We start from the raw sequence: 26,104 nt of genomic DNA, 5'->3' as shown, positions 1-26,104 counted from the left end.
CTGAAAAAAATATGTAAATACGTGTAATTTTGTCAAGTATTGTAAGGGGTACATGTATAAGTAGCTTGTATTGAACGTTGTGTAGGTAACTATGTGTTATGCAAATAAAAATTAAAAAAAATTCTACTTTGTCAAAACAAAGATGGCAAGACATCGACCACACCCAAATCTGTGGAAAAAGACGTTAGTGAGCATGCGTATACACAGAAGTTTTTGTCCAACGGACGGCAACGGGAAGGCTTATGTTTTCTTTTTTGGCACGTATTGTCGCTTTTGCGTCAAAAATGCCATGTTGTGAATGATAAAACGAGAGCTCATTTTTGCGCTTTCCTTTCCACCGACTGTAAAATACTGAGCCTTCACATCAATTTTTCCTTCGACATATTGACCCCCTTTTTGGTCGATCTCGTGTAAATATAATACGAACTGTTGGCAGTTTAGTGTTGATGATAAAAACTCTTCCCCTTCTATTTACAGTTCACTTTACACAAGTTTTCAATGCATTTATGTAATTCTTAATGACAAAGCTTTCAATGACCGACGTGACGTATATTTGATTGCGCCACCTTTTTGGCTATGACAATTTAGAATTATTTACTTGCCCAGTTCCTTTTGGAATAATCAGAATGCAAGTTGCAACTATTGGTTTCATGTGAACGTAGTGTTAGCTTGCGATCATACCCTTACTCCATACTTCTCGTCAATTTCTAAAAAGACGCCTGATCGCAGGTTATTAGGGACCTTCAGATTAGAGTACGAGTACGATTTTCAAACCTAGTGCTAATGCTCTCGATTATCACATTTCACACCAATCTTGCACCGATAGTCTTGTTTTCAACTGGTCAGCAACAGGGAGGAGTGAAAGCTCTGGGAACGTAACTGGATTGACATTCGAAAGTCGTACTCGATTTCGTACTCATACTCTGATCTGAAGGTCCCTATTATAAGTGTGATGTAACGATCATTGTGGGAGTTTTCTCATTTCAGAAGTTCGGTGGTTTCATTATTTTAATTTCTTGTTTCCTTTGTACCAGCGTTTTACAATGACATCATTTAGATAAGCTCTCAAGGCCGCCAAACTGGCTTCACAGGTTCGTCGGTCACAAGGCCAGCTAGCTTCACATTGTAGGCATTGACTTTGTCATTCATTTTTGAAATACAAGTCAGCGAGAATGGCGTGCCAAAAACTGCCTTGTCGCATCCGAACTGCCTCAAAAACTGCTTGACATTTTCCTTTTGTCTAGGAATCGCGGTCTTCCCTTGCTTTTTGTAGTCGAGCCACATCTTCATAGCAAATTCAGGATCGGCAAATTTCTCTCCAAAGTGCACCAATCCAGGTCTCTGTCCGGCTGGAAGGCGTTCACGGAGCAACCTCATGGAGTTAAACATCCTCCACATGTACTTGCTCATCTTTAGGAAGCACTCCTCCAGAGGGTCGTTTTTGCAATGGTTGTACTCTTTGTTTGACTCTCCCCAGTTTTCAATCATTGACACCCACAGGTCTGTTGTTGAAAGTGGTGTCTTTGGACTCAGGTCTATCACCTGCATCTGTGTGCCCCCCACTACATGCCTTATGGCTCCTCGGGTGTGATATGCCTCTGCCGCGTAGATTAGGGCTTTCGCGAGATCACCTTCGGGAAAAAAAAGATCACCTTCAGGGACAAAGGAAAAGATGTTTTAACATGGATCACAATAGTTTAGTCCTTCCCGTCTTTGGCATTCTATTACAGCTCACCCGATGGTGCAGCTAAGCTTTAATCCAGTCCGTAAATGATCTAATGAACGCCCACTCTCAAACAAACGCCTCGTATCTAATAAAGGCCTCCCCTGAAGTGTAAATTTTGTATTAGACGCCGCCCTCTTATAAACGCCCCGTGTCTAATAGACACGGGGCGTTTATAAGATACAAAACGGGGCGTTTATTAGATACAAAACAGTGTCTGTTGTATCTTACTTGTTGACATTATTACTGTTAAATTGAAATAAACGCCTCTCTCTAATAAACGCCTCATATCTATTTAACGCCTACCCTAGGACCCCAAAAATTTAATAGACGCCCCGGGCGTTTATTAGAGCATTTACGGTACCATTTATTTTTAAAAAAATATCTGTCTGTAAGGTTCAGAACCACTTTAAAAATCAGAAGTTCATGATAGAATTATGAACTTGATAAACTTACCGACATTTGAACCTTACCGGCATTTTTTCAACAAAAACTCTCACCGAGTAGTCAGTTATTTGCTTCAAAAGGTTAAAACAAGGTATCTTTGTCCTCATGACGTTAGTTGCTATGGGAAGGAATTTTGATGTGAAAGTGACCTCAATTTGTTCATGGCACGGTAAAGTCTATACAAATTTGTTCTAAAAGTTATTCTTCGACATTATTGGTGTAGCTGTGATAGAATTTCACAGCCTTGAATGTCTAAACCACAGCGAGCCACCTAACGAATCAAAATCACAATGACCTAAAACCTAGGGCCACAATTTGTAAACTGTCACAGTCGACCCTTTAGTATAAGAACATCTATTTTGAGGCTAAGACAAAACATTCTTTTTTGATAAAAAGAGCGAAAAAATGTTCGTATTTTGTCAACTCTGAAAATAACGCTGTATTACAGTAAATCGCTTCCAAAGACATTCAATTTGATGCACCTACACGTCAAGTTATGTGATTCCCGAGGGGGTGGGGGTACTTCCTTATTTGAGGTATATAGAAATGTGCTTTCCTAAGTTGTACATGAAAACACCAAAAAAGAAAAACTAAAGCAACTTTGACTAGCATGGTCAAGATTGGGGACAATCAAGATGAAAATTAATTCTGAGGCTACATTTTTCATGATGTTCAATTATAACGTTAGAAACAAAACTGTACGTGTGTAGTTACCTAGAAAGTCTGGGTTAAATCCGCCGTTAGCTGACATCGTTTTTACTAAGTTTTGGTACTTATTATTATGGGCTGTTCTGAAGGCGTCGAGAGTTTTCAGCGAGCCTCCCCCAAGTTTAAACGGTACTTGAGCTCTCAATGTATTAAAAGTGTTCAACCAAACATTCAGCTCAGCCTTGGATTTGGTAGCAGTCATTGCTTCTTTGGCCTTATTTACCAGCGTATTAAAGAAACCTTCGTTGTACTTGAAAACCTTGAAGTAAGCACTGGCCAATTCCTGCATTTTAAAGTTGATCGTTTGTTCAGATTTCTCTACACCTTTGGCAAAGTTAACTGGAAGCTTAGCAAACAAAAATGGCATGGCGAATTCCAGAGTGAAAGCGTAGACATTGGTGTCAAAAACAAGCTCCGAGGGTTTCTTAAATCCATTGGCACCTTGAAAATAGGCGTTAAAATTCTCTGTGAGAAATCCAGCATCCCTTCCAACGAGCCCGACGTCGTAGTCCGAGGTACAAGTAGCACTTCCATAAGGTGCAGGATAGCACACTCCAGAATCAGGGATCGCAGTTTGGTTGTCCACTGTTCTCGTACAAGGAACCAACTTCTTACCGCTTTCTACGTAAAGAACGTGGGTCACCAACAGGTATCTAGCAGCTGTGATGTAGAGGAGGTTAGTACAGCTATCCTTTGTGCGGAATTCAGAGTTCTTTTTTGTTTTCTCCCAATCGTTGTTTCGGTCAAAGAACTTCTTTACTCGACCCGCAGCGGCGATGAACTCTGCGGTCCCGAGATCTGCTTTGAAATCGGGTTGCTTGATCCATATATCTCTTGCGGGATGTTTCACAAATTTGTAGCGGTCCACAATGTTAGTTTTCATCCAGGCGAGGTCTTGTTGGTTTGCAAGGTCACTCTGAGGCGAACTTGAGGCTAGAAACCTTAAAACAAAGAGAAAATGAAACTTTCGAATTCGTTTTGTAAAAAGCAATTCGGGGTATTTTAAATTGTCAGTTTCGACGCAAATCACCAATATTCATTCAATGTTTAGTTATGTCTCCAGTGAAAGTTTTTCTGGCAATCCGATTGGTTTAAATTGCATGATCCAATTACAAAAAAAAAGCATTATTTTATGCCGTAGGCAGTATTAAACTATATCATTACGACATTATATTTTTAAATTTATGTACTTATTATATTAATAAATAAGTAAATACATTTTTTTAATTGCAGTTATTTCGGTGAACCAATCAAAATACAAGAGCTTCGTAAATCTTTATGTGATGCATGAAAATAATACGTACGTCTCATCATATGTTTTCCCTTGTAGAGGCTCAATGTAGTTATCAGAGGACCATTCCGGCTGGTTCTGGGCGATGTCCTCGACTACCGATATCGGGTACAGTTCGTTGCACACCTAAAATCAAAGACAGACAATAAATGGTTTAAAAATCACCATCAAATTTGTAAAACAAACATCGCGTAGGCTTCACAACGCCACCTTGCAGCACTGCAGCCCACGTAGTAGTCAAACGCACGGCGTGCTTGCAGTTCCCGCCAAACTGTGGCTACCGAATGTAATTCCCGCCAAACTGTGGCTACCAAATGTAATTCCCGCCAAACTGTGGCTACCGAATGTAATTCCCGCCAAAACTGTGGCTACCGAATGTAATTCCTGCCAAAACTGGCACCACCGAATGTAATTTCCTCCAAACTGTGGCTACCGAATGTAATTCCCGCCAAAACTGGCACCACCGAATGTAATTCCCGCAAAAACTGTGGCTACCGAATGTAATTCCCGCCAAAACTGGCACCACCGAATGTAATTTCCTCCAAACTGTGGCTACCGAATGTAATTCCCGCCAAAACTGGCACCACCGAATGTAATTCCCGCAAAAACTGTGGCTACCGAATGTAATTCCCGCCAAAACTGGCACCACCGAATGTAATTTCCTCCAAACTGTGGCTACCGAATGTAATTCCCGCCAAAACTGGCACCACCGAATGTAATTTCCTCCTAACTGTGGCTACCAAATGTAATTCCCGCCAAACTGTGGCTACCGAATATAATTCCCGCCAAAACTGTGGCTACCGAATGTAATTCCCGCCAGACTGTGGCTACCAAATGTAATTCCCGCCAAACTGTGGCTACCGAATGTAATTCCCGCCAAAACTGGCACCTCCGAATGTTATTCCCGCCAAACTGTGGCTACCGAATGTAATTCCCTCCAAAACTGTGGCTACGGGGTAATGCAGTTCCATCTAAAACTGACAAAAGCGAGTATTCAAGTATTAATTAACAGTTTGTTGTAGATCCACTCACCACAACACTTTGACAATGTTATGACGCAATACGTCATCAATAACAGGACAGACGCATAAAAAAATGATGTCAATTTGTTTTTTACAATAACAGAAAGTCAAAACTGGTTTTAAAACGAAGGAAAGAAATACACGAGGAAAATGCGATTGCGGCACCGCCACAGAATCTAGATTTCGTTGCTGTAATTCTGAGAATCATAGGCTCGTAAATTGTTTGGTAAGAAAACGGCCAGAAATTACAAGAGAAAATTCGAATTGCTCAACTATAAAACATTTAATCCAGTGAAAAATGTTGACAAAATAATCCGCTAAAACGCGGTTTAGCTTCTTAATTTTATTGACCGCTCACATTTCCGCTCCCAGCCGATTTTCAGATTCTGAATCCTCAATAAACATCCCCATCTTTTCGCTCTCAGGTTGCACTGGTTTCTTAAGTTTTAACCGATACATTTAAGATGATTTCCTCATTGAAGTCTTCTAGTTTTGTGGTGCAATTTTCGCCTCATCAAGAATACAGCGCTATAAATCAGTGCTGAAAAGTTTGACAAAAACCTTCGCTGATTACGTCAGCAACAAGTTTCATGCTTGACAATAAAATTAGCCAAACAGCGCGCTAGAATTTACTCAGTTATTGTAAAAAAGTGTACGAAATCCTCTGACTTCCATTCTTTCTTTAAGCCGCCTCTTGTATTATGGTCTTTTGCTGTATAAACTCTCTGTTGCGTTTTACACACAAACATATTACGCTTGAAAATCGTGAAAAATTCAAGGCAATAAAAACAAAGTGGCGTTGAGCTTTTTTTGTTTGACTACTGTATGACTGCGGCTCTACAAGTTGTTCTTATTGTCGTTTGAGCTGCCCCATGGTCAAAAGAACGATTATAGCTAATCATGCTCTTCTTGCTTTGATACGTTGATCATAGAAGATAACACATTTCATCACAGATAGAGATCATACGATATGATTCTTCATAGATATAATTTGTTTCATTACAGATACGATGTATCAATTCTATGCTACATAAGTGCGTTTTAGAGCAGCTTTTAACTTTATATTGGAAACCAAAAACCAAAGCAATCACTCTGGCCAATCACGAAAAACACAGACAATCCAGTGAACCAATCAAAACTCAAAGCAAATACAGGTGGCCGGTGCGAAGCGCGGAAAACGTGTGTCAGTGAGTCACGATTGGTTTTGGTTTTGATTGGCTGGGAAAGGGGTGCAAGTTTTTTTAAACCAATTACTAAGCGTAGAAATGCAAAACCAAAGCAATCGCGAATTACTTTTCACGATCAATTGAAAACCGCTCTTTTTGAATAAAACATTATGGCTTTGTGACCGAGGTAACCCATTTCTACCGCAAGATACAAAGTAAATTCAAATAAACAAATTGAATGTCTTACCGCATGTTGATGAACCAACATGACCGTCAAGAAACTCGCAATAATCATTTTTTAATAACCTGCAAATTAAATGCACTTGAAACTTGTGTTTAGTCAAGGGAAATGTTGACCGCTATACTGGAATAGTTGTTATTAAAGGAGCGTGAGATTTGCCCTTGTGGACCCAAAGAGCTTGGTCAATGAAATTTTAGTTTTTTTTTCTACAGAAAATGTCATTTAAACGTTAACGCGTATGAGAGCAGCTCAGATAAAAATACCGCCCAATTAACCAATCAAATTGCACGATTCAATTTCATCTTCACCACTCGTGTAGCTAGCAGAATAACAAGTACATGTACAATGTATAGCAAAATGAACATCAAATTTCTGGCGGTTGTTAGTAGAGTCAATGATTTAGGTTAAAATGGCACTTTTCGGAGATGTTAATGCTAAGTAGCGATACTGGTCATATTTGGAAAAACAAGAATAACAAAAACCTTTTGCTTATGGATGTGTTGTTTACCCTCGGTCTTAACAAAATTTTATTTAGCTTTCTGAACCAGTTTTGGTGCATTTCAAATTCATGATTTTAGACCAGTACAGATGGCGTTAGACTAGAGATACCATTTAAAACCTTCTTGGCGCTTGTAAGAGGGTGTGATGTTGGGCCGGGTTTTAACAGGTTTTCCGCATGATTGAGGCGGTTCGCGGGAAACATTATAGACAAATGTATGGGAAATTTACAACGTAATTGATCAGAACGCTTTCTAGACCAGCGACATTCTTCAAACTTGGCGAATAAAAATTTTTGCCAAACATCTCAACTTTACTATATACAAGTTGTCCAGAATTCAATTTTTGTAAAAGATATTTGCCGTCGGATTCCCATACAAACACTGTAATTTCTACCCGCTTTGCTTACTCGTCAAGATGGCGTCGAAAACCGTGCTAAGGCCTATCCTAACAGGAAAACAACTTCAAAGACATATGTCCGTACCTATGTGGATATTAGGCATTAAAGCAGAAATGTTATTTTTGACAGTCGTTCAGATCATTATTTAAATGCTGGGTAGTGCAACGTCACAGCGTGAAAAAACTATACCTCGATACAACGAACATTTTTGCTGTTTTTCCGCAAATTCGTTAAATCGAGGTTTTTGATATAACGGACCCTCGATATAACGAACAAATTTCTAGTCCCTTTGCACTTCGTTAAATTGAGGTTTCCCTGTTATCCTAGCCTGCTATTGGTTGCCAATGGGCTACTTCAGTGAGTGTTCTAGGCTATTCCATCACAAGCACGTCAGTTTTCTTCGTAAATATTAACTACTTACAACTTCAGGTAGTTCACACGATTAGGTGTTGCACGATAATAGAGATAGACATGTGGCTATCACGGTTAGGAGACTCTCAGTAGCGAACTGTTTTTCTATGTTTTCAAATTGAATTTGTACAAGACATGACATAAAAATACATTGAAGACTGAGCTTAACCTGATCACGAGTTGATCAGATAAAATGTCATACATGTTAATAGTTGAAAACTAGGTCAAATAAAGAGAGTCTTAATTGGACTATGAATATATTGTATAACAAAACGTTTTTTTTAATGCGAGCTGTTAAAATAATAGATAGACGACAACTTGACGAGAGACTAAACTCGGCGGCCGTTTACAATTGCAACTCTCAAGAAAAGTTGAAGAAATTGATTGCAAGTGTTTGAATGAAGTTTTAAATTTGACCTTTAGGCCTGAATCTCTTCTAGTTCTCTATGTATTCTTTGTCAAAATCCGACAAAATTGACTGAAAAAGGATTAGTATACTGCATGAAATGAAACGCTACTCAGTTCTCTTGGGAGATATATTTTTTTGCGACTGAGACTTTGAAAATTGATACTGAAAAGGATCCAAAAATGCTAAAAAGAAACAATACAAAAAACAAAGAATCTAAGTGGGTTATTTAAAAATGTATACCAATGAAAAGTCGGAATCCAAGTAGACTTTGCCGCAGTTGTCCACTGTTTGATTGTTAAAGGAAAAAACATTTCTAGTTGTTGTCATTTTATGTTTCAAGATGTTTATCTTCTGGGAGGACAGTAATCCCAAACAATGCATGAAATTGACACTGCATGTTCAAATGGTACGTAGTACCTTTCGTTTTAAAGGGACTGTGTCACGGCTGAGTTAAGTTTATTTTATTTACTTTTGCCAAATGCTTGCTATGAAACTTTATGTTTGCAAAGAAATTAATTCTATTGATTTTAACGACAAGACCATAGCTTCATTGCAACCAGATGTGTATCCGGGAGGTTATAATTTAGAGTTTCAAGCAAACGAGTCTAACTTTGAAAACTGTTCCGCCCAACAATATTTCAAAAACCCATATCACAATTCGTTTCAATCTTCGCCACTTTTGGCCATCCGTACCTTCTTTTGTATTTGCTGTGTAATTGAAATGTTCCTTCACTGTTTTAAGTGTTTATTTTTTATATCTCACCGAATTTAATGGTCATTTCCCATCACTAAATTTGGCAAATTTCCGTGACTTTAAAATATTATACTGTTGTTTTGTCACTGCTAGCGCCTTGAAAAACTCACTTACCTCCAAAGGTGGGTGGCAAATGCTGTATGGAATTCGATCCCTATAAAACTTAACTGCAGATTGCGTTCGATCAGACCATGCAAGATGGAAATGTTCTGATATTTATACATGCACTCATCGGTCGACAACGGTTACCTGCTTTTCTAGTGTAGCAGACAGTCTCACTACAAGTTGATGACGTTTGCTTTTAAACAATCAATTACCTCGCAAATACAGTCGAAACTTCCGTAAGCGACAAGCCTGAGGTCGCTGTCTGGAAATGGTCCCTTAGACCATATGAACCTTAATTTTGAGTCGTTTTATGTCTCTTAATCGTTCTTCTTAAAACGCTTATCTATCCTCAAATGCACGAATGCATCCGAAGGAATTTTAGTGCGTCCAGTGCAATACTAGCAGTGTCAGCATAAACCAGTAGTCACTCGTATATATATATATATTTTAGCGCCGGAACAAATAAAAACCGTAGCGTGGTCAGATTACAGTCAACTCTCGTTATAGCGGACACGCTCGGGACTTCGTTTAGTGTCCGTAATAGCGAGAGTCCGTAATAGCGGGGTGTGAGGAAAAAAATGGCATTAACATAGGTTCAATAGTATGGGTTATGACGAGCTTATCAACAGTCGTGAAACAACTCAGTAGTCGTTAGGTATGGAGAATGACAATGGTCGAGGGTTTGAGGGTTTGATCTCTCCAAAGGAGTCGTCTGGAAGAAAAGAGCGCAAGCTGAAGTGAAAAAGCAAAGTCTGGTGTACAGCTACTGAAGCAATTGATGCAAAAATAATTATTGCAGAAGACTTCTGAAATGTGTTTCGACAAATAGTATTCAACACACTGCAATTTTCCGTGATAACGTTATGTGAGAAGTTCATGGTGTCCGCTTTATCGAGAGTCAAAACAATAAAATTGTTCTTTTGGTACCACGAAAGTGTCCGTAATTCCGTAATAGCGAGAGTCCGTAATAGCGGGAGTCATTTCCAGTCAAACCTCTATAACTTTCGCCGGGGATCTGAATTTTGTCCGTAATATCGAGCGTCCGTAATAGCGGGGTGTCCGCAAGGCGAGAGTTGACTGTATGTGAAAAGGTCCTCAAGTGCGGGTCAAAATTCAAAACTTTTCTCCAGTGAGTCGTCGAAACTCAAAAACTTCATTTTAGATTTTGCTGATTTTCACAGTTCCAGCAATGGTTAGTTTACACAAATTTCGCCTCTACAAGATCCCGGGGGGGGGGGGGGGCACTCCCATATATGAGCTATATAGGTATGTGCCGCTTCAAGCAATTTAGTCTGGGATAGGGTATAGAAATCAGCGAGTTTTGGTCAAGAACAAGGTATCTTTTAACGGAAAACGGATCAGTAGTATGAGGAATTAAGTCCAGAATAGAGATAGAAACTAGGAAGAGGAAGAGGCCTTCTAAAACGTAAATAAAATCATCGCGGCAACGTTGTTGACAGATGGTTTTCCATTAAAAACACAAGTAGTGACACAGTTCTGAAAACTGGGATAGGGTAGCGACTTCAGGTGTTTAGTCTAGTATTTCAGAGTCCCACCCCCACCCAAAAATATATAGAGAAAAACAAACGGTCAGCCCTAAAAGCCTAAAAGTCGTCGCTTGCAATCAATGATCCACAACCCTTACATATAAAGAGGGTCTGTATAGGGGTGCGTTATCAATTTATTTCGGTAATTTCGAATTATTAGCTAGCAGTTAAAATTTCAGCTCATTTCTCGGCTATGATGATCCAGGCTATCAGTTGAAAAAAAGGGTCATTTCTAATCTGACAAACTATCAGTAAAACCCCCATCCAGAACCTCTATAAAGAGTAGTAAAAAGTGTCTCCTTGTTCGATAAAGGTCCACTTGGTTTATAGTGCCTTTTTGATATATTGGCTTAACGATGAAAATGTGGCAGAAAAGTTGTGAACGTCAGGGCATTAGCAGCAGATAAGATGCAACGCTGACAGTTCTAGTGGCTTCCAGTGCATACGTCCACCTCTTAAAACGGTTTAGGAAGAAGACATGTCAGACGTTTTTGACTCACGGACGACGATCGGAAGTCAAATGTTCTCTTTTTTGGCGCTTATTAATTATCGTTTTTGCGTCAAAAACGTCATGTTGTGGATACTAAAATGAGACCTTTCCAGTTCATTAGTAGGAACGAAAACGCTTCCATATAAAAAACAAAACTTTTGGTTGCCATCTGTTGTTCAAAATCATTTAACTTCTGTAAGGCAAGTGAAAACAACGTTGGCATGTATTTCGAGATATCGAACCCTGTTTGGACGCCGCGTTTCCCCTTTCCCGCGGGCTCGTTCCGCGCAACGAACTCACGTTAAACATTGTTTGCCGTTTTAGTGCAGTTAAGCAAATACTGTCCGCCCCCCTTAATACAGTTTATATCCAGACAGTAAATTCAGCATAGCTTTCAATGCATTTATTTTGCGTTATTCTAACAGCGATTACTGTATGTCTCTATGACAACGCTTTCAATCATCTACGTAACGTTAATTTGATTGTGCTTCCTTTTGGAAGCTATGACAATTTAAAATTATTTGCACAGTTGTTTTGAAATGATTTTGCAACTATTTAGTGTTTTAAGATCATTCTGTGCGTTTTTCAAATTTTAAAAGCTCGGCAGTTTCGTACCTTTCTTGTTTCCTTTCTGACAGCGTATTACCAACAGTAACATTAGTTTAGACAAGCTCTCAGGGGCGCCAGGGTGGCCTCACAGCCTCGTCGGTCACAAGACGAGCCAGCTTTACATTATAGGCGTTGACTTTGTCATTCATTTTGAATATACAAGTCGGCGGGAATGGGGTGCCAAAACTTACAGCTGCCTTGTCGCACTGGAATTGCCGCAAAAACTCCCTGACATTTTCCAATTGTCTAGGAATCGCAGTCTTTCCTTGCTTTTTGTAGTCGAGCCACATCTTCATCGCGAATTCAGGATCGGCAAATTTCTCTCCAAAGTGCACCAATCCAGGTCTCTGTCCGGCTGGAATGCGTTCACGGAGCAACCTCATGGCGTTAAACATCCTCCACATGTACTTAGTCATCTTCAGGAAGCACTCCTCCAGAGGCAGGGGCGGGTTTTCACTATTGCAGTGGTTGTACTCTTTGTTTGACTCTCCCCAGTTTTCAATCATGGACACCCACAGGTCGTTGGTTGTAAGTGTGGTGCTGGGACTCAGGTCAATCACTTTCATCTGTGTGCCTCCCACTACATGCCTTATAGCTCCTCGGGTGTGATAAGCCTCTGCCGCGTAGATAAGGGCCTTTGCAAGAGTACCTTAAGGGAACAACGTTTAGAAAGTTATTGTGGGCCGTCATGCAATTTTAACTTTTTAATTTAAATTTAAAATCCGAACTGGGTGGGGTTTCTCCAGTCGCTAAATATCGATTTCAACTTTCACTGAATATTGTGATGTATTAATGCGTTGCATTTATTGCTAGAAAATCATATTACTATAAACGAGGTCTTTACTAAAACAGGTATGTCCAGGAGTGAACGCAAATGACGCCCCTTCCTTTATGATAGGCATCACAAAGTGTACTCACTGAAAAACGTTCACCAAGAGCCATAATTTTGTCAAATATGAAGTAATGAGTAAATGACAAATAACCCAGCCAAATTGCAATGAATCCTAGTCATAAAAGTCCTTAATAAGCTGAAGGCAGGTAAACTGCAAAATTTTCATAAGAGTTGTCAGAGCGAAAATACCTTGACAGGCAAACTACCAAATGTTGGTTAGAGTTGTCACGCCCCCCCCCCCCCCCCCCAACTAAAATAGCTGGGCGTAGTTGGTCTAAAAATCCCCGTGAAAGCGCAAATTACCTAAAAAATCTTTGTTATATCCTTCTTGTTGAGACATCTCTTTGACGAGCCTTTGGTACTCAGCATTATGGGCAAGCCTCAGTTGTCCGGGTGAGTTTTGAAAATATTCAATTCTCATCGGAGTACTAGTATTCAATTTACTGAAGATTCCCAGCCATGTATTGAGCTCACTCTTGGATTGAGAGGCCGTCATCGGGTCTATGGCTCCTGCAGCTGCAGTTACCATCGTGTTAAATAAACTTTCGTTGTACTTGAAAACCTTGTAGTAAGCACTGGCCAATTCCTGCATTCTAAACTTGATCGTTTGTTCATTTTTCTCTACATCTTTGGCAAAGTTAACCGGAAGCTTGGCAAACAAAAATGGCATGGAGTATTCCAGAGTGAAAGCATAGACATTGGTGTCAAAAACAAGTTCCGAGGGTTTCCCAAATCCATTAGCACCTTGAAAATAGGCGTTAAACTTCTCTGTAAGAGACCCAGCATCCCTTCCAATGAGCCCGACGTCGTAGTCTGAGGTACAAGTAGCGCTTCCGTAGGGTGCAGGATAGCAGACCCCAGAATCAGGAATCTCAATTTGGTTGCCCCTTGTTCTCGCACAAGGAATTATCATATTGTCGCTTTGTACGTAAAGAACGTGGGTCACCAATAGGTATCTAGCAGCTGTGATGTAGAGGAGGTTAGTACAGCCAGCCTTTGTGCGGAATTCAATGTTCGTTTTTGTTTTCTCCCAATCGTTGTTTCGGTCAAAGAACGCCTTTACTCGATCTGCAGCGATGACGAAGTCAGGGGTCCCAAGAGCTGCTTTGAAATCTGGTTGGCTTATCCATATGTCTCTCGCGGGATCTTTTCTAAACCCGTAGAAGTCCACAATCTTCTCTTTTATCCAGTCGAGGTCTTGTGGGTTTGCAATGGCACTCCGAGGCGAATTTGAGGCTAGAAATCTTAAAAAAGGAGAAAATGAAACTTTTCAATTCGTTGTATGAACACCAGAGAATTGAACTCATTAGTTAAATCCACCTCGTGTTAGAGTGATTTTATTCAACCTGTGAAACAATATCCAACAGTTAGGGCCTGTTTACATGATTCCGGAATGACTTTCCAGAATGAACTTCGTTCTACATTCACATGACAGAGTCGACCAGCTCAAGCTAAGGCGTTTTTACGTGCGCGGTTTCGCGCGAGATCAAAACAAGGTGGCGCATGTTTCGCGCGAGATTAAAACAACATGGCGCATTTTTCGCGCAAACATATTATGTGCCCATTAATAGTCATATCTGCAATTTTAACGAGCAATTTGACCATAGGCCTGCTTCTTTGAGCTAAACATGCGAAAACATTTTTAAAAAACCGGGCTGCAATTCGAGATCTTCCTAAATCTTTATGTGATGTATAAGAAAGTAATACATACGTCTCATCATTTGTTTTTCCTTGTGGAGGTTCTTCAATGTAGTTATCTGAGGACCACACGGGCTGGTTCTGAGCGATGTCCTCGGCTACCGATATTGGGTACAGTTCGTTGCACAACTAACATGAAAGACAGACAATAAGATTAACTTGTTTAAAAATCGCCGTCAAATTTGAGTAAAAAAATTTGGCGTACGCTCGAACAAACCACCTTGCAGCAATGCAGTCCACATGATGGCCAAACGTATGGTGCGCTTGCAGTTCCCGCCAAAACTGACACTACCGAAAGCAGTTCCCGCCAAAACTGAAATTACCGAAAGCAGTTCCCGCCAAAACTAACGCAAGCGAATATTCGACAAGCTTATGAAATCCTCTACTTCCATTGCCTTTCTTTTTGTCGCTTTTTATTTTGGTTTGTGGCCGTATAAACTTTCTGTACGGTTTTACATAAACGTATTACACTTGAAAATAGATTTTACAAAATCCAGGGCAATACAAACAATCATAAATTAAAGTGGCGTAACGTTTCTTACGTTTGATTGCTGTGTGACTGGTGTCCTACAAGTCGTACTACGAGTTGCCTTGAGCCGATTTTCTTTGTAAGTAATTTGCTTTACTTAAATCGAAATCCACTTAACCTATAGCTCATGGTGAAGCCTACTTTATTGTCGTTTGAGCTGCCCCGTGCTCAAAAGAACGACTAACTACCTTAAAAAATGTTGTATTTTGAATCACTTTAATTTCGCGTTTTTGAGTAGACACAATTTACATTTCCTTGGCAATATTCATAGGCGTACGAGGCGGGGGGTGCGAAGGGGGAATTCGGGCAACAAGCCTAGAATAAAAGAAAGAAAATAAGCAGACACATCTCAACATTACAAACAAAACGAATTACATCAACAAAAAAAGTATTGGAAATATACCGAACTTTGTGGTGGTTCAAAAGTCTAAATTTCTTATTTTTCTGCTTTCGTTTCCTCTCACGCGAAAAATGTTATAATCATGTTCGATTCTCTTGCAAATTATGTGTGACCCCTCAGTTTAGTGATACAGTTGCAATCAGTAGGCTTTTCCATAGCTTGAGCGTTTGTGCTCGGTGGATCCACTGTAAGAACTTGAAACAAAGCTGCGATACAGTTACAAATTTAACAAAATGTTTTAACCCATTCATCCCTGAATGTTTCACACGCTTTTGTATAACTTTGCGGAACTAGAGTGAATAAATTAAATATTTCCAAAGAAAAAGGATTCACTGCACACCTTCGGCAACGCCACGCGATTAATTAAAGACTATGGTTTTCTTTAAGCAAGCAGGCAAGGTTTGTGAACAACTATTTCAATGCACGTTTTTTTGTCCATTTTATATGCCTCTTTATTCGGCCTTCAACCCATGCCATTTTTTTTTTTCGGGCAATAAAGTCTCCGCCCCATCCCCCCATGTCCGAAGGTGTCCGTAAGCCTATGGCAATATTATTTTACATGCCCTTGAATTAAATAAAAACAACTTCATTAATCCGGATTGATGAAAAATAACGTCAAAATTAAAAAAAAAAAAAGCAAGGGTGGGACTAAATCTCGGCAAATAGCTACAACAGAGCAGTTAATGTCTACAAGTAGGTTATGCTTGTACGTGCATGAGTTATTGTTCTTGAGTCAATGACGACAACATCCATATTTAGATAAATAATTCCTTCCTTTAGTGGCACTAAACTTATTTTTTCTTAACTATTAACATAATGTGAGTCACTTAATTTTGCGTCATGTTATGTTCGCGACACTTTTTGTTCGCGTCACTTAAATTTCGCGATTTTTTTGGAATCGCGAAATCAACGTGTCGCGAAAATTTCATGTAATAAGGTAATCATGATATTCTTGCTTTGATGAGTTTGATCACAGAAGGTATCAAATCATATATTTCATCACAGGTGCCATGTAAATATGCTACATGAGGGCGTTTTATCTGATAAAATTATCGCTTCTCGACTGAGTTTGACTAGCCTGCGTTACCGGGGTTTAGTTCGTTTGCAACGCTGGCAAGTTTACTGGCGCATGGTACAAATTAAATTCAAACTACAAATTAAATGCCTTACCACATGTTGATGAACTAACATGAAGACCAACAAACCGGCAGTAATCATCATTCTTTAAAAAAATCCCTGAAAAAAACGTGAGAAATGTGTCGTAGAAATTAATACATTCATTTAAAATATAAACTTGCAATCTCAATTGCAACATCAACGAAAAACACTGATAAAACATCAAACAATTACAAAAAATACACTTAATATTCTACAACAATAAATTTACGTATAACAGTTACTAAAAGAATCAACCATCAAGGATGAGAAAGATATTTTCCGATTTAATAGCGAAAGCGTTCTCCTCGACGATATTTGACAATTATTCTTTGAAATTCTGCCGCTATTCACCGAGATTTCAAAGAATAATTGTTTTAGTATATACACACGAAGTGATCTCAACAACAAGCGATCTCAAAGTTTTCAGAAGGAAACCATTTAAAGTCGATTTAATTGACCTCTCAATTCATGCGTGGAAAACGTACATATAAGCGGCACTAACCGACATGCGCGAAACAGTTTACAGAATCTTCAAACATGGCAAATCTAGTTAATCTTCGATAAAATCCTCGTCACAATCTAGCAAAATGGTCCTTTAACACCACTCAAACCTGCAGTCTGAATCAAAAACCTGCTTGCAAAACATTTTGACCGTTGAATCAAAGCTTTTGAAGTTCACTTGAATTGAAAATTGAAAGAGCAGTTGGCGAAGGATCCACCTGAAAGTTTGGATTATAAGCTTACTGAATGTCTGCAGAACTGTGGTGAAAACTGGATGTTTTCTTGCACAAAGACTTCTTCCTGAATATTTGTGGAGGATCTTGGTTGAATAACACTTGATGTTGCTGCCGATAAATCTGCGGTATTCATTTCTGCCGATGCCGTGCGAAGACCGACTTGACGGTATGCAATTGTTTATCGTTTTAGTACTCGAGTTGTGTGGACATTGTGCTGCAAATTGCGAAATATGTAGTCTTCTCTTACTTTGAAAACCGTCAGGCCAAATTTCTTAGCCTTTTTTTGTCTTTTCTGGTTCAGCATCTTCTTGTATTCTTAGTATTTGCGATTCAGAAACGCCGGCGAAACGCGAGTTTACGCCGGCCATTTTGTTTCAGTTTGGATCAAGCATTATTCACTCCGTAGGGAGTGAATAATGCTCATTAGCCCGAGATAGCGAACCAATCAGATTGCTTGAAACACCAAGATCACTGAGTGTGTATATACTAACGAAAAATAGGCCTTATTCGTATTCTCGGTATTGGACTGGAACTAGCTTGCAATGGAGGCTAATGCGGGTAGTCGTTTCAAATGCAAATGACATGAAGCTGTTTTAAATTAGATTCCCCCGCATGAGCCTCCATTGCAAGCTAGTTCCAGTCAACAATACCGAGAATATGATTATGGTCTATTAAGGCTAAATTTTTCAAAGATTTTAGAGACCTCTGGCGCATGCGCGGCGGTGACCGAGTGATCGAAGCTTGGATGATGTATCGTTAAAATGCGGAAGAACAAGGACAAAAGCGTTTAGTGCAAGTGTTGACCACAAATATATGTCAGGAATCCTACTCGACAATTGTTAGATTCTCCATAGTTTAAGGCTGGTTCTCATATGATCGCCCCGATCGTCTCTGTCGCCTGTGTCGCTTCAAAAAGTTTGCTTGTGATCGGGGCGATCATATGAGAACATAACAGAGACGTCTGCGCCGATCGGGACGATCGCGATCGCTTCGATCGCCCGTGTTCTATAGCCTGGTTCTCATATGATTGTCCCGATCGTCTCTGTCGCTTCTGTCGCTTCAAAAAGTTTGCTTGCTCCAAATAACCTCAGACTTTGCAAACGACAGAAGCGACATAGACGATCGGGGCCATCATATGAGAACCAGCTTTATCCGGGCGATCGGTCGCAGACGGTTGCAGACCGTGGCGATCGCGAACGATTATATGAGAACTACTGCCACAGAGGGAGACGATCGAAGTGATCCAAACTGTCCCATCAGGGGCGTAGCTAGCCTATAGACCCGTAGGCCCGGGCCTACAAATTTTTGAGCCTACTCGTATTTTTAATGTACAATAGACACAAATTTAAGGTAATGCACTTTAAAGATGAAATAGAAAATGAAATGTTAAAATTTAGGAGCTGTCGAAATACATACAGAGCGACCAAAAATAAGGATGGAGAGGGTATTTCCTAGCGTCTCAATCTCGGAACCTTCTCCGGCGGACCCCACAACCCCCAGCTCTCAAAAAGGGGTTGGCCAGGCCTACAACTCTTCAAAAAGCTGGCTACGCCCCTGCCCATGATGCATAAGTATTACCCAGAACTACGTTTCCGTTTGGCCTCCCTTTTGCTTCTTCGCCTACCACGAATTTGCCTTTGCATCGAAGGCTGCCATAAGTGATATCGAAGTTTTGAAAAAACACACGTGCGTCGATCGGAATAAAATCGAATATTCATATGCGGGGACAAAGAAAAGATCATAAATTATTATCTTGATTGATCAACCCTATTTTGCATATACCAGACGATCGGGGCGATCATATGAGAACCCCCTGATCGCTTCCAATCGCTTCGAACGCCTACGATCGCCTCAGAATTTGCAAACGACAGAAGCGACAGAGACGATCGGGGCGATAATATGAGAACCAGCCTTTAGAGTCGACTTATTTATGGTAATGGTTTCTTGTATATCGCATTCCCAAAGCTCAATGCGCTTCACAATGAAAGTCACGGAGTGAGACCGGACATCCGTATATCAGGCGGCTTTGGCAGCCGCGTACACATACAGCTAATTCGAGAAAGGTTGTCGGAAAATAGCCAGGGGCGGATCCAGGGGGGGGGGGGGGGGTGGATAGCCACCCCCCTTGATCCACCAGAAAAATGAAAATAAACATATTAAAATAGAAAATAAGGACAATGTCCATCCACCTTTCATAGTCAGGCGGCCGTTCAAAGTTAAGGACGGTCATTTTTCCAAAATAGGAGATTTTCGACAGCCTGTTTTAACTTCTGGCTTAACGTTACAAAACATGTGTGTATAATTTTAAAAATTTAGATTCCTTTTTGTTTTCAAGAGTTGTTTTAGCCTTGCAGAATGATTTTCTTCTGCGTTTACATTTTTTAGCGAGTTTTCTTATTATTTTTTCGCATCAAAGCGATTTCACAACGAAGCAAAGTCGCCAAAGTTGTCTCCAGGCCACTTTGCCAAGGGCTAAAAATTTTCACCCACGTGGGTAAGCAAAACAACGCATATCTGTTCTTTCTTGTAAGTTCGTGGCCTGTCAACTTTAAATTTCAATCACTGTTCATTTCATACGAACTAGACTTTTTCTCCGAAATGTAACTCAAGGTAAGTTGAGGAAAGAATATTTTGCCAAACTATCAAGGAAAAACAGTGGTTTAATAACTTAATTGACAGCTGTATAAAGCTGCTCAGAAGCGCGGAGATCACGTCTAAGAGGCTTCAACTTTTCGAAATTTTCTGAGGGGGGCATGCCCCCAGACCCCCCTAGGGGAATGGAGCCTACGGCTCCATGAAATATGGGTCTCATACCCAGAATAACTTGCACTCCCACTTTCACAAAACTACCTGAAACCCCGTCCCCCCATAAAAAAGAACTGGGGGCTTGAACAAAATAGTAAACAAACATATTGGTAAACAGCCACCCCCCTTTGAAAAATCCTGGATCCGCCCCTGATAGCGCGAAATTGCACGCGACAAGATTGAAAGGTAGCATGGAGAGAAGGGAGCTACTGCACGTGCTGGATACCAATGAGATACAACGACATAACACGCGAAAAAGCACGTTTTCTCTTCAGACATGTAGAAACAAGGTTCTTTTAGCCACGCTAAATTTTAGAAGAATTTTCAAAACTCAAAGACATACGACAGTAAAAGTAAATATTTACAAACTAGGAATTTCATTATGAAAAGTGAGTGCTGGCGAAGGTGGATAAAACAGTGGCAACTGAATTAAACAGTCAACAGATCTGGAAAACTTTTGAACTTTGGAGGCGAATTCGAGGCATGACGGTTCTTCCGTCGGTTTAGGAGCGTCCGATATTCACAAAAATTAAATCTTTGCTTTTACAAGATTACGAAGTTGTTTATAACATAAAAAACCTCTGAAGTCAATGAAACAATTCACGATTTAGACTAAATCTATGCGCCGATAATGCTTGCGATATTTTTGCGAGCGAAAGTTTTTGTTTGATCTCGTGAATAAACACGCGCCGACAAGCGGTCACAAGCGTAATTTATCTTCCGAAGCGTCGCGACAAGAATTTTAATTCTTGTAGAAGCGGAGATTTTATAAAATCTCAGCGTCCACAAGGTTTGATCATCGAATAAACACTCACCGACAAGCCTGCATGATTTTATCTTCGATGTTTGAGAAGCGTCGCGAATAAATAAATCTCCGCTTCTACAAGGCTTTCGAAGGTGTTTACAACAGCAAAAAGCTCTCCAGTCAAAGAAACAAATCATGATTTAAATTAAAACGTTACGCCGAGTATTCTGGCGAATTTGTTGTGAGCGAAAGATAATCACACGAGCGAACTGAAAGTAATTGTCTGTTAATAATGATTTCATATTTCGTTGTATCAAAAGCGTCACGACAAAAATTATATCTCTGCCTCGAAGATGCAAGTGGCTATCTTTAAAACAGGGAATGGGGAATCGGGGAATAGGGAATGAGGAATGGGGAATGGGCAGGGGAATCTTTAAAACGGGGAATCTTTAAAAGCGGAAATCTTTAAAACGGGGAATCTTTAAAAGCGGGAATCTTTAAAATGGGGAATCTTTAAAAGCGGGAATCTTTAAAACGGGGAATCTTTAAAACGGGGAATCTTTAAAATGGGGAATCTTTAAAAAGACGTCTGACAGAAATCGGTGGTTTAATACAAATTTTAACTCGGTGCGCTTCGCTTCGCGCCGAACACAGCGTACCGTAGTTTACAAAGGTACTTGATGGTCGACTTTTTCCGCTTGAAATTGTTCACAGAAATTTCTAAAATTCATTCAGTTTATGTACAGCAAGTCGACCAAAATACTGAGCGAAAAATAAAGGAGAAAAATTTAACCAAAAGTAACTTCTTGCAGTATACTGTAAAATCTACCTGGAAACAAAAAAATACATCCGATTATAAGCCCCCCCCGGATATAAGCCCCCACTGCTGGATGACAGTACTGAACAGGGTTAAATGTTGCGTTATGCGTAGATCGTTTCGAAAGGTTTTTTTATTCCGCTTTTAAGCCCTCCCGGATAGAAGCCCCTCCGCTTATAAGCCCACCCAAAACCCCTTACGAAGTTGTATAAGCCCAGGGCCTATAACCGGAATTTTACGGTATTTCAGCACCACTGCTTTTTATGACCTTCCAGACCACCGTACCGGCGTCTTCCCGATGTTAAAAGCGATAGAGAGTGTCGTATGAGAAGGCACTTTGTAGTTGATTTGCCGTGAATGTTAACTTACCTCTTGAAGAAAGAAAGACACTATTGAAGTATGGAGATTGATTCCTATATATAATCGTGCGAAGAATGAAAACTTCGAGTTGAACTCGATCAAGAGCTACAACACACGAGCGTTTCACGAGACAAAAAAGGCGTTAAAAAAAAAAGAAAGGGTTGAAAGAAAAAAAGAAATCTCCCCCCGAAAAAAAAAAAGTCATATGAAAAAAAAAGGGGGCGGGGAAAACCCCCCCCCCGGGGCCCGGGGGTTCCCACCCCTTTTAAAAAAAAAAACCCCCCGACCGGGAAAGAAAACGACCGATTGACACTCGCTGGATTGGTGAAATCTGTCTAAAAGTCTGTCACTTTCTGTTCAGGTTGGCATTTGTGTCATGAATTGAATGAAAAAGAACTGTACGAAGAAACTTTTGTTTACTTTCCAAAACTTAAAAGCCGCAAATGTTAAGCCACCTATAACATCAATAAAGTATCTTTCAGTTTTAAAATTGCAGTTGCCTTGAGCTTTTGCCTGTTCTTACCTTGTACCAAGGGTAAAAACACGAAAGGAATTTGGATATAGATCCCTGTATGTTTGTTTGAATCACAAAACTTTAAACTCGAAGAAGAGTTACAACACTCGACGACCGTGTATAGCGGTTGTTGCTGCTTTTCTGTCTGGGATTGTTCGTAACGTTTCAAACAGCGGACAATAAATTAATTAGCTTTTTGTTCTTCAGGGCTAAGATAGACTGGCCAAAAAGCGGGAAAGTTTTACGTTATAAGATATCACGCAATGGCTCAGACGCTAAAAACCTATAACCAACGGTTGTGTTTTACAGTTATGTTTTCTTCGTTCCGTTGCATAAAAAAAGTTACAAAAAAGAATTTTGTTTGCAAAACAACATAGCGAGATTTAACTTAATAGCAGATTATTATCATGCGAAACTTACCTCCTGAATAAAGAGAGACACTATTGAAGTATGGAGAATGATTCCTATATTCTCGTATAAAGAACAAAACTTCGAGGTAAACTCGATTAAGAGCTACAACACACGATCGTGTATAGCTGTTGTGTTGCTGTTTTGTTTGCCAGTTCCTTTAAGGTTCCAGCTGAACTCGATCGGATAATTAGTTAAAACTTGTTTATCTTTGAGGGTTAAGATAGACTGGCCACCAGTTCAGTAATTTTTCACTAATTAAGTCAAGAAATATTTCACGCAATGGTTAAGAGACTTAATTTGTGTTTTATCCTACTGTAGCTGCTCCGCTGCAGACGACAAAAATACACAAAAACAACGATTTTGTTTGTAAAATATAAACATAAATAGCGATTTTAAAATTGATAGAATGTCAGATTCCAGTGAAGGAAAACAAAAGGTCATTTCATAATGCAAGGCAACATCTGGACGAAGAGCGGTCATAGTTAATTGACATTAATAATTTAGGTTGTTCGTCCCTTTTCATTTTAAACATTTTAGCCTTTTACGAATTGTCAGTAGTAATGTCAAGCTAAGAAGTGAATTTTCAGTTTTAATTTCAGGCCATTTGTCAGCTGTGATTTAAAATTGACCGTCCTTCAGTTGTCAGTTTACACTATATACATCTACTGCGTTCGCACATTCGCAAAACAGAAGCTGTGAACATCCTTTATGCCTTTATAAGTTGCATGGGAAAAACCGGACGTGCCAGACGATAATAAACGCATATAATTATTCAAAACATATACAATTGTTTTTACCCCGTGTAAAGTACCTTCAAACACATCTCTAGAAATCTTGAGATCTTGGCTTTTGAGATAGAAGGCTTCCGGAAAAAACAATTGGGTAAATCGCTTGTTAAATGCTTTTTCTGCCGAAGAACAAAACCGAAAGTTGAACTAAATCAGGAAACACCCGGCCCGCAGTACTCGTGCATGGCGGCTGTCTGTGCTTTTTTTTGCCAAACGGGTTCTTAAGGCTTCCAACTCAACAACTTAGCTAGCTGTCTTTTCAAAGATAAAAGTTAAATGATGACTTTGCTGTTTGAAGTAGCAGAGTCTGAAAATTAATTGGAAAAATCTTTAAATAAAATTCCCGAAAGCTTCCAGTTAGTATATAATCTGGTTCGCTGAAAAAGATGACCTAATTAATTTATCTATCATCAATGCATTCAAAGTATAACTTATTTTTAGAAGCCAATATTTCTACTTAAAACGAAGAAAATGAAAAGTGGATTTCATGTTCGATCAACATTTACAACTTTTGTCGTTTTTCTCTAGGTTTGACAGTTGACAACAGAGACTTTCAACCCGATATTGAGTTAGCTGGTTCTTCTGAGTTTAAATAGACTAGCCACAAGCAATTTTCTTCAATATGCCAAGCACGCCTTTCTTATCCTTTAAAGTTAAGTTCTCCTTCGTTTAAAAATCTTTTAAGTAAATACTTAGTAATATTTTGGGCAAAAAATGATAACGGCAGTGGCATTCCTTTGCTGAAGACTAAAAATTACCATAACAAGAAACGTGATTTAATTTGTAAAATAATTTGACGGGAATAAAAGAACAATTCTGAATTTTAAAAAAGTTGCAAATAGCAAATCCTTAAAAATGTTAATGATAATTTTAAAACTATGGCGATTTCTGAAGAAATAAGTCAGTACCTAATAACGAATAGTAGGCCAACTCACAGAAACAATAAGGAAAAAAACGGCGTTTCACGAGAAAAAAAAAGGCGTTAAAAAAATCAGAAAGTGTTGAATGAAAAATTGAAATCTCCGTCTGCAATCATTAATGTCATCTGTAAAAAAGGATTTGCGCTCAAAACACCTTGCGACAGGCGTCGCTGATTTCTACGACCTTTTCAAGATGAACACCGTATTCCCGATTTTGAAAGCGACCGATTGACACTCGCTGGATTGTTCTGAAATCTGTTTGAAAGTTCACTTTCTGTTCAGGTTGGCGTTTGTGTCATGAATTGAATGAAAAAGAAATGTACATAGAAACTTTTCTTTACTTTCCAAAACTAAAGCCGAAAATGTGAAGCCATTTATAACATCAATATAGTATCTTTCAGTTTTAAAATCGCCGTTGCCTTGAGTTTTTGCCTGTTCTTACCCTGTACCAATTAAGGGTAAAAACATGAAAGGAATTTGGAGATAGATCCCTGTATGTTTGTTTGAATCACAAAACTTTGAACTCGAAGAAGAGTTACAACACTCGACGGTGTATAGCGGTTGTCGCTGCTTTTCTGTCTGGGATTGTCCCGTAACGTTTTTATCAGCAGACAATGAATTAGTTACTTTTTTGTTCTTTAGGGCTACGATAGTTTGGCCACAAGTCGAGTAAGTTTTTCGTTAAAATATGACTTCACTCAATGGCACAGACGCTAAAAACCTATTAATCAACGGTTGTGTTTTACCCTTCTGTTTTCGTTCTGTTGCATAAAAAAGTTACAACAAAGGATTTTTTTTGCAAAAAAGCGAGATTAAAGTTGATAGCAGGTTATTTTCATGCAAACCTTACCTCCTGAAGAACGAAAGACACTATTGAAGTATGGAGATTGATTCCTATATATAATCGTGCGAAGAACGAAAACTTCGAGGTGAACTCGATCAAGAGCTACAACACACGATCGTGTATAGCTGTTGTGTTGCTGTTTTGTTTGCCAGTTCCTTTAAGGTTCCAGCTGAACTCGATCGGATAATTAGTTAAAACTTGTTTATCTTTGAGGGTTAAGAAAAAAAGTTTTAACATAGACTGGCCACCAGTTCAGTAATTTTTCACTAATTAAGTCAAGAAATATTTCACGCAATGGTTAAGAGACTTAATTTGTGTTTTATCCTACTGTAGCTGCTCTGCTGCAGTAACAAATACACAAAAACAACGATTTTGTTTGTTAAATATAAACATAAATAGCGATTTTAAAATTGATAGCATGTCAGATTCCAGCGAAGGAAAACGAAAGAGGTCATTTCATGAATGCAAGGCAACATCTGGACGAAGAGCGGTCATAGTTAATTGGCATTAATAATTTAGGTTGCTCGTCCCTTTCCATTTTAAACATTTTAGCCTTTTACGAATTGTCAGTAGTAATGTCAAGCTAAGAAGTGAATTTTCAGTTTTAATTTCAGGCCATTTGTCAGCTGTGATTTAAAATTGACCGTCTTTCAGTTGTCAGTTTA

The 26,104-nt window shown here is 39.4% G+C and overlaps 2 protein-coding genes across 4 annotated transcripts; both read right to left on the bottom strand.

The window, feature by feature from the left end:
* Positions 1 to 580: 580 nt before the first annotated feature.
* LOC144646189 (uncharacterized) lies at positions 581 to 6,637 on the bottom strand. Its single transcript, XM_078505733.1, has 4 exons — positions 6,605 to 6,637; positions 4,183 to 4,295; positions 2,885 to 3,819; positions 581 to 1,631 (listed from the first exon to the last, which is right to left on the bottom strand). Exons 1-4 carry the CDS (start codon positions 6,623 to 6,625, stop codon positions 1,066 to 1,068), a joined length of 1,635 nt encoding a protein of 544 aa, XP_078361859.1. The 5' UTR covers positions 6,626 to 6,637; the 3' UTR covers positions 581 to 1,065.
* On the bottom strand, positions 5,086 to 25,596 carry LOC144646185 (uncharacterized). Of its 3 annotated transcripts, XR_013569368.1 has the most exons (6): positions 25,446 to 25,596; positions 16,511 to 16,576; positions 14,425 to 14,540; positions 13,017 to 13,957; positions 11,828 to 12,470; positions 5,086 to 5,146 (listed from the first exon to the last, which is right to left on the bottom strand). XR_013569368.1 is itself a non-coding variant. In XM_078505730.1 (5 exons), the coding sequence occupies exons 2-5, from the start codon at positions 16,559 to 16,561 to the stop codon at positions 11,887 to 11,889; spliced, it is 1,692 nt and encodes a 563-aa protein (XP_078361856.1). In that variant the 5' UTR covers positions 16,562 to 16,576; positions 25,446 to 25,596; the 3' UTR covers positions 11,601 to 11,886. The 3 variants fall into 3 exon arrangements, 2 of the variants coding, with proteins under 2 accessions (XP_078361856.1, XP_078361857.1); XM_078505730.1 differs by lacking the exon at positions 5,086 to 5,146 and having other exon boundaries at positions 11,601 to 12,470; XM_078505731.1 differs by lacking the exons at positions 5,086 to 5,146; positions 25,446 to 25,596 and adding an exon at positions 22,897 to 22,984 and having other exon boundaries at positions 11,601 to 12,470.
* Between the last annotated feature and the right edge of the window lie 508 nt (positions 25,597 to 26,104).

This window comes from Oculina patagonica, chromosome 3 (assembly GCF_052425735.1).
Source record: "Oculina patagonica isolate OP01 chromosome 3, crgOcupat, whole genome shotgun sequence".
Taxonomy (NCBI): Eukaryota; Metazoa; Cnidaria; class Anthozoa; order Scleractinia; family Oculinidae; genus Oculina; species Oculina patagonica.
This window is presented reverse-complemented; position numbering and strand designations above follow the sequence as displayed.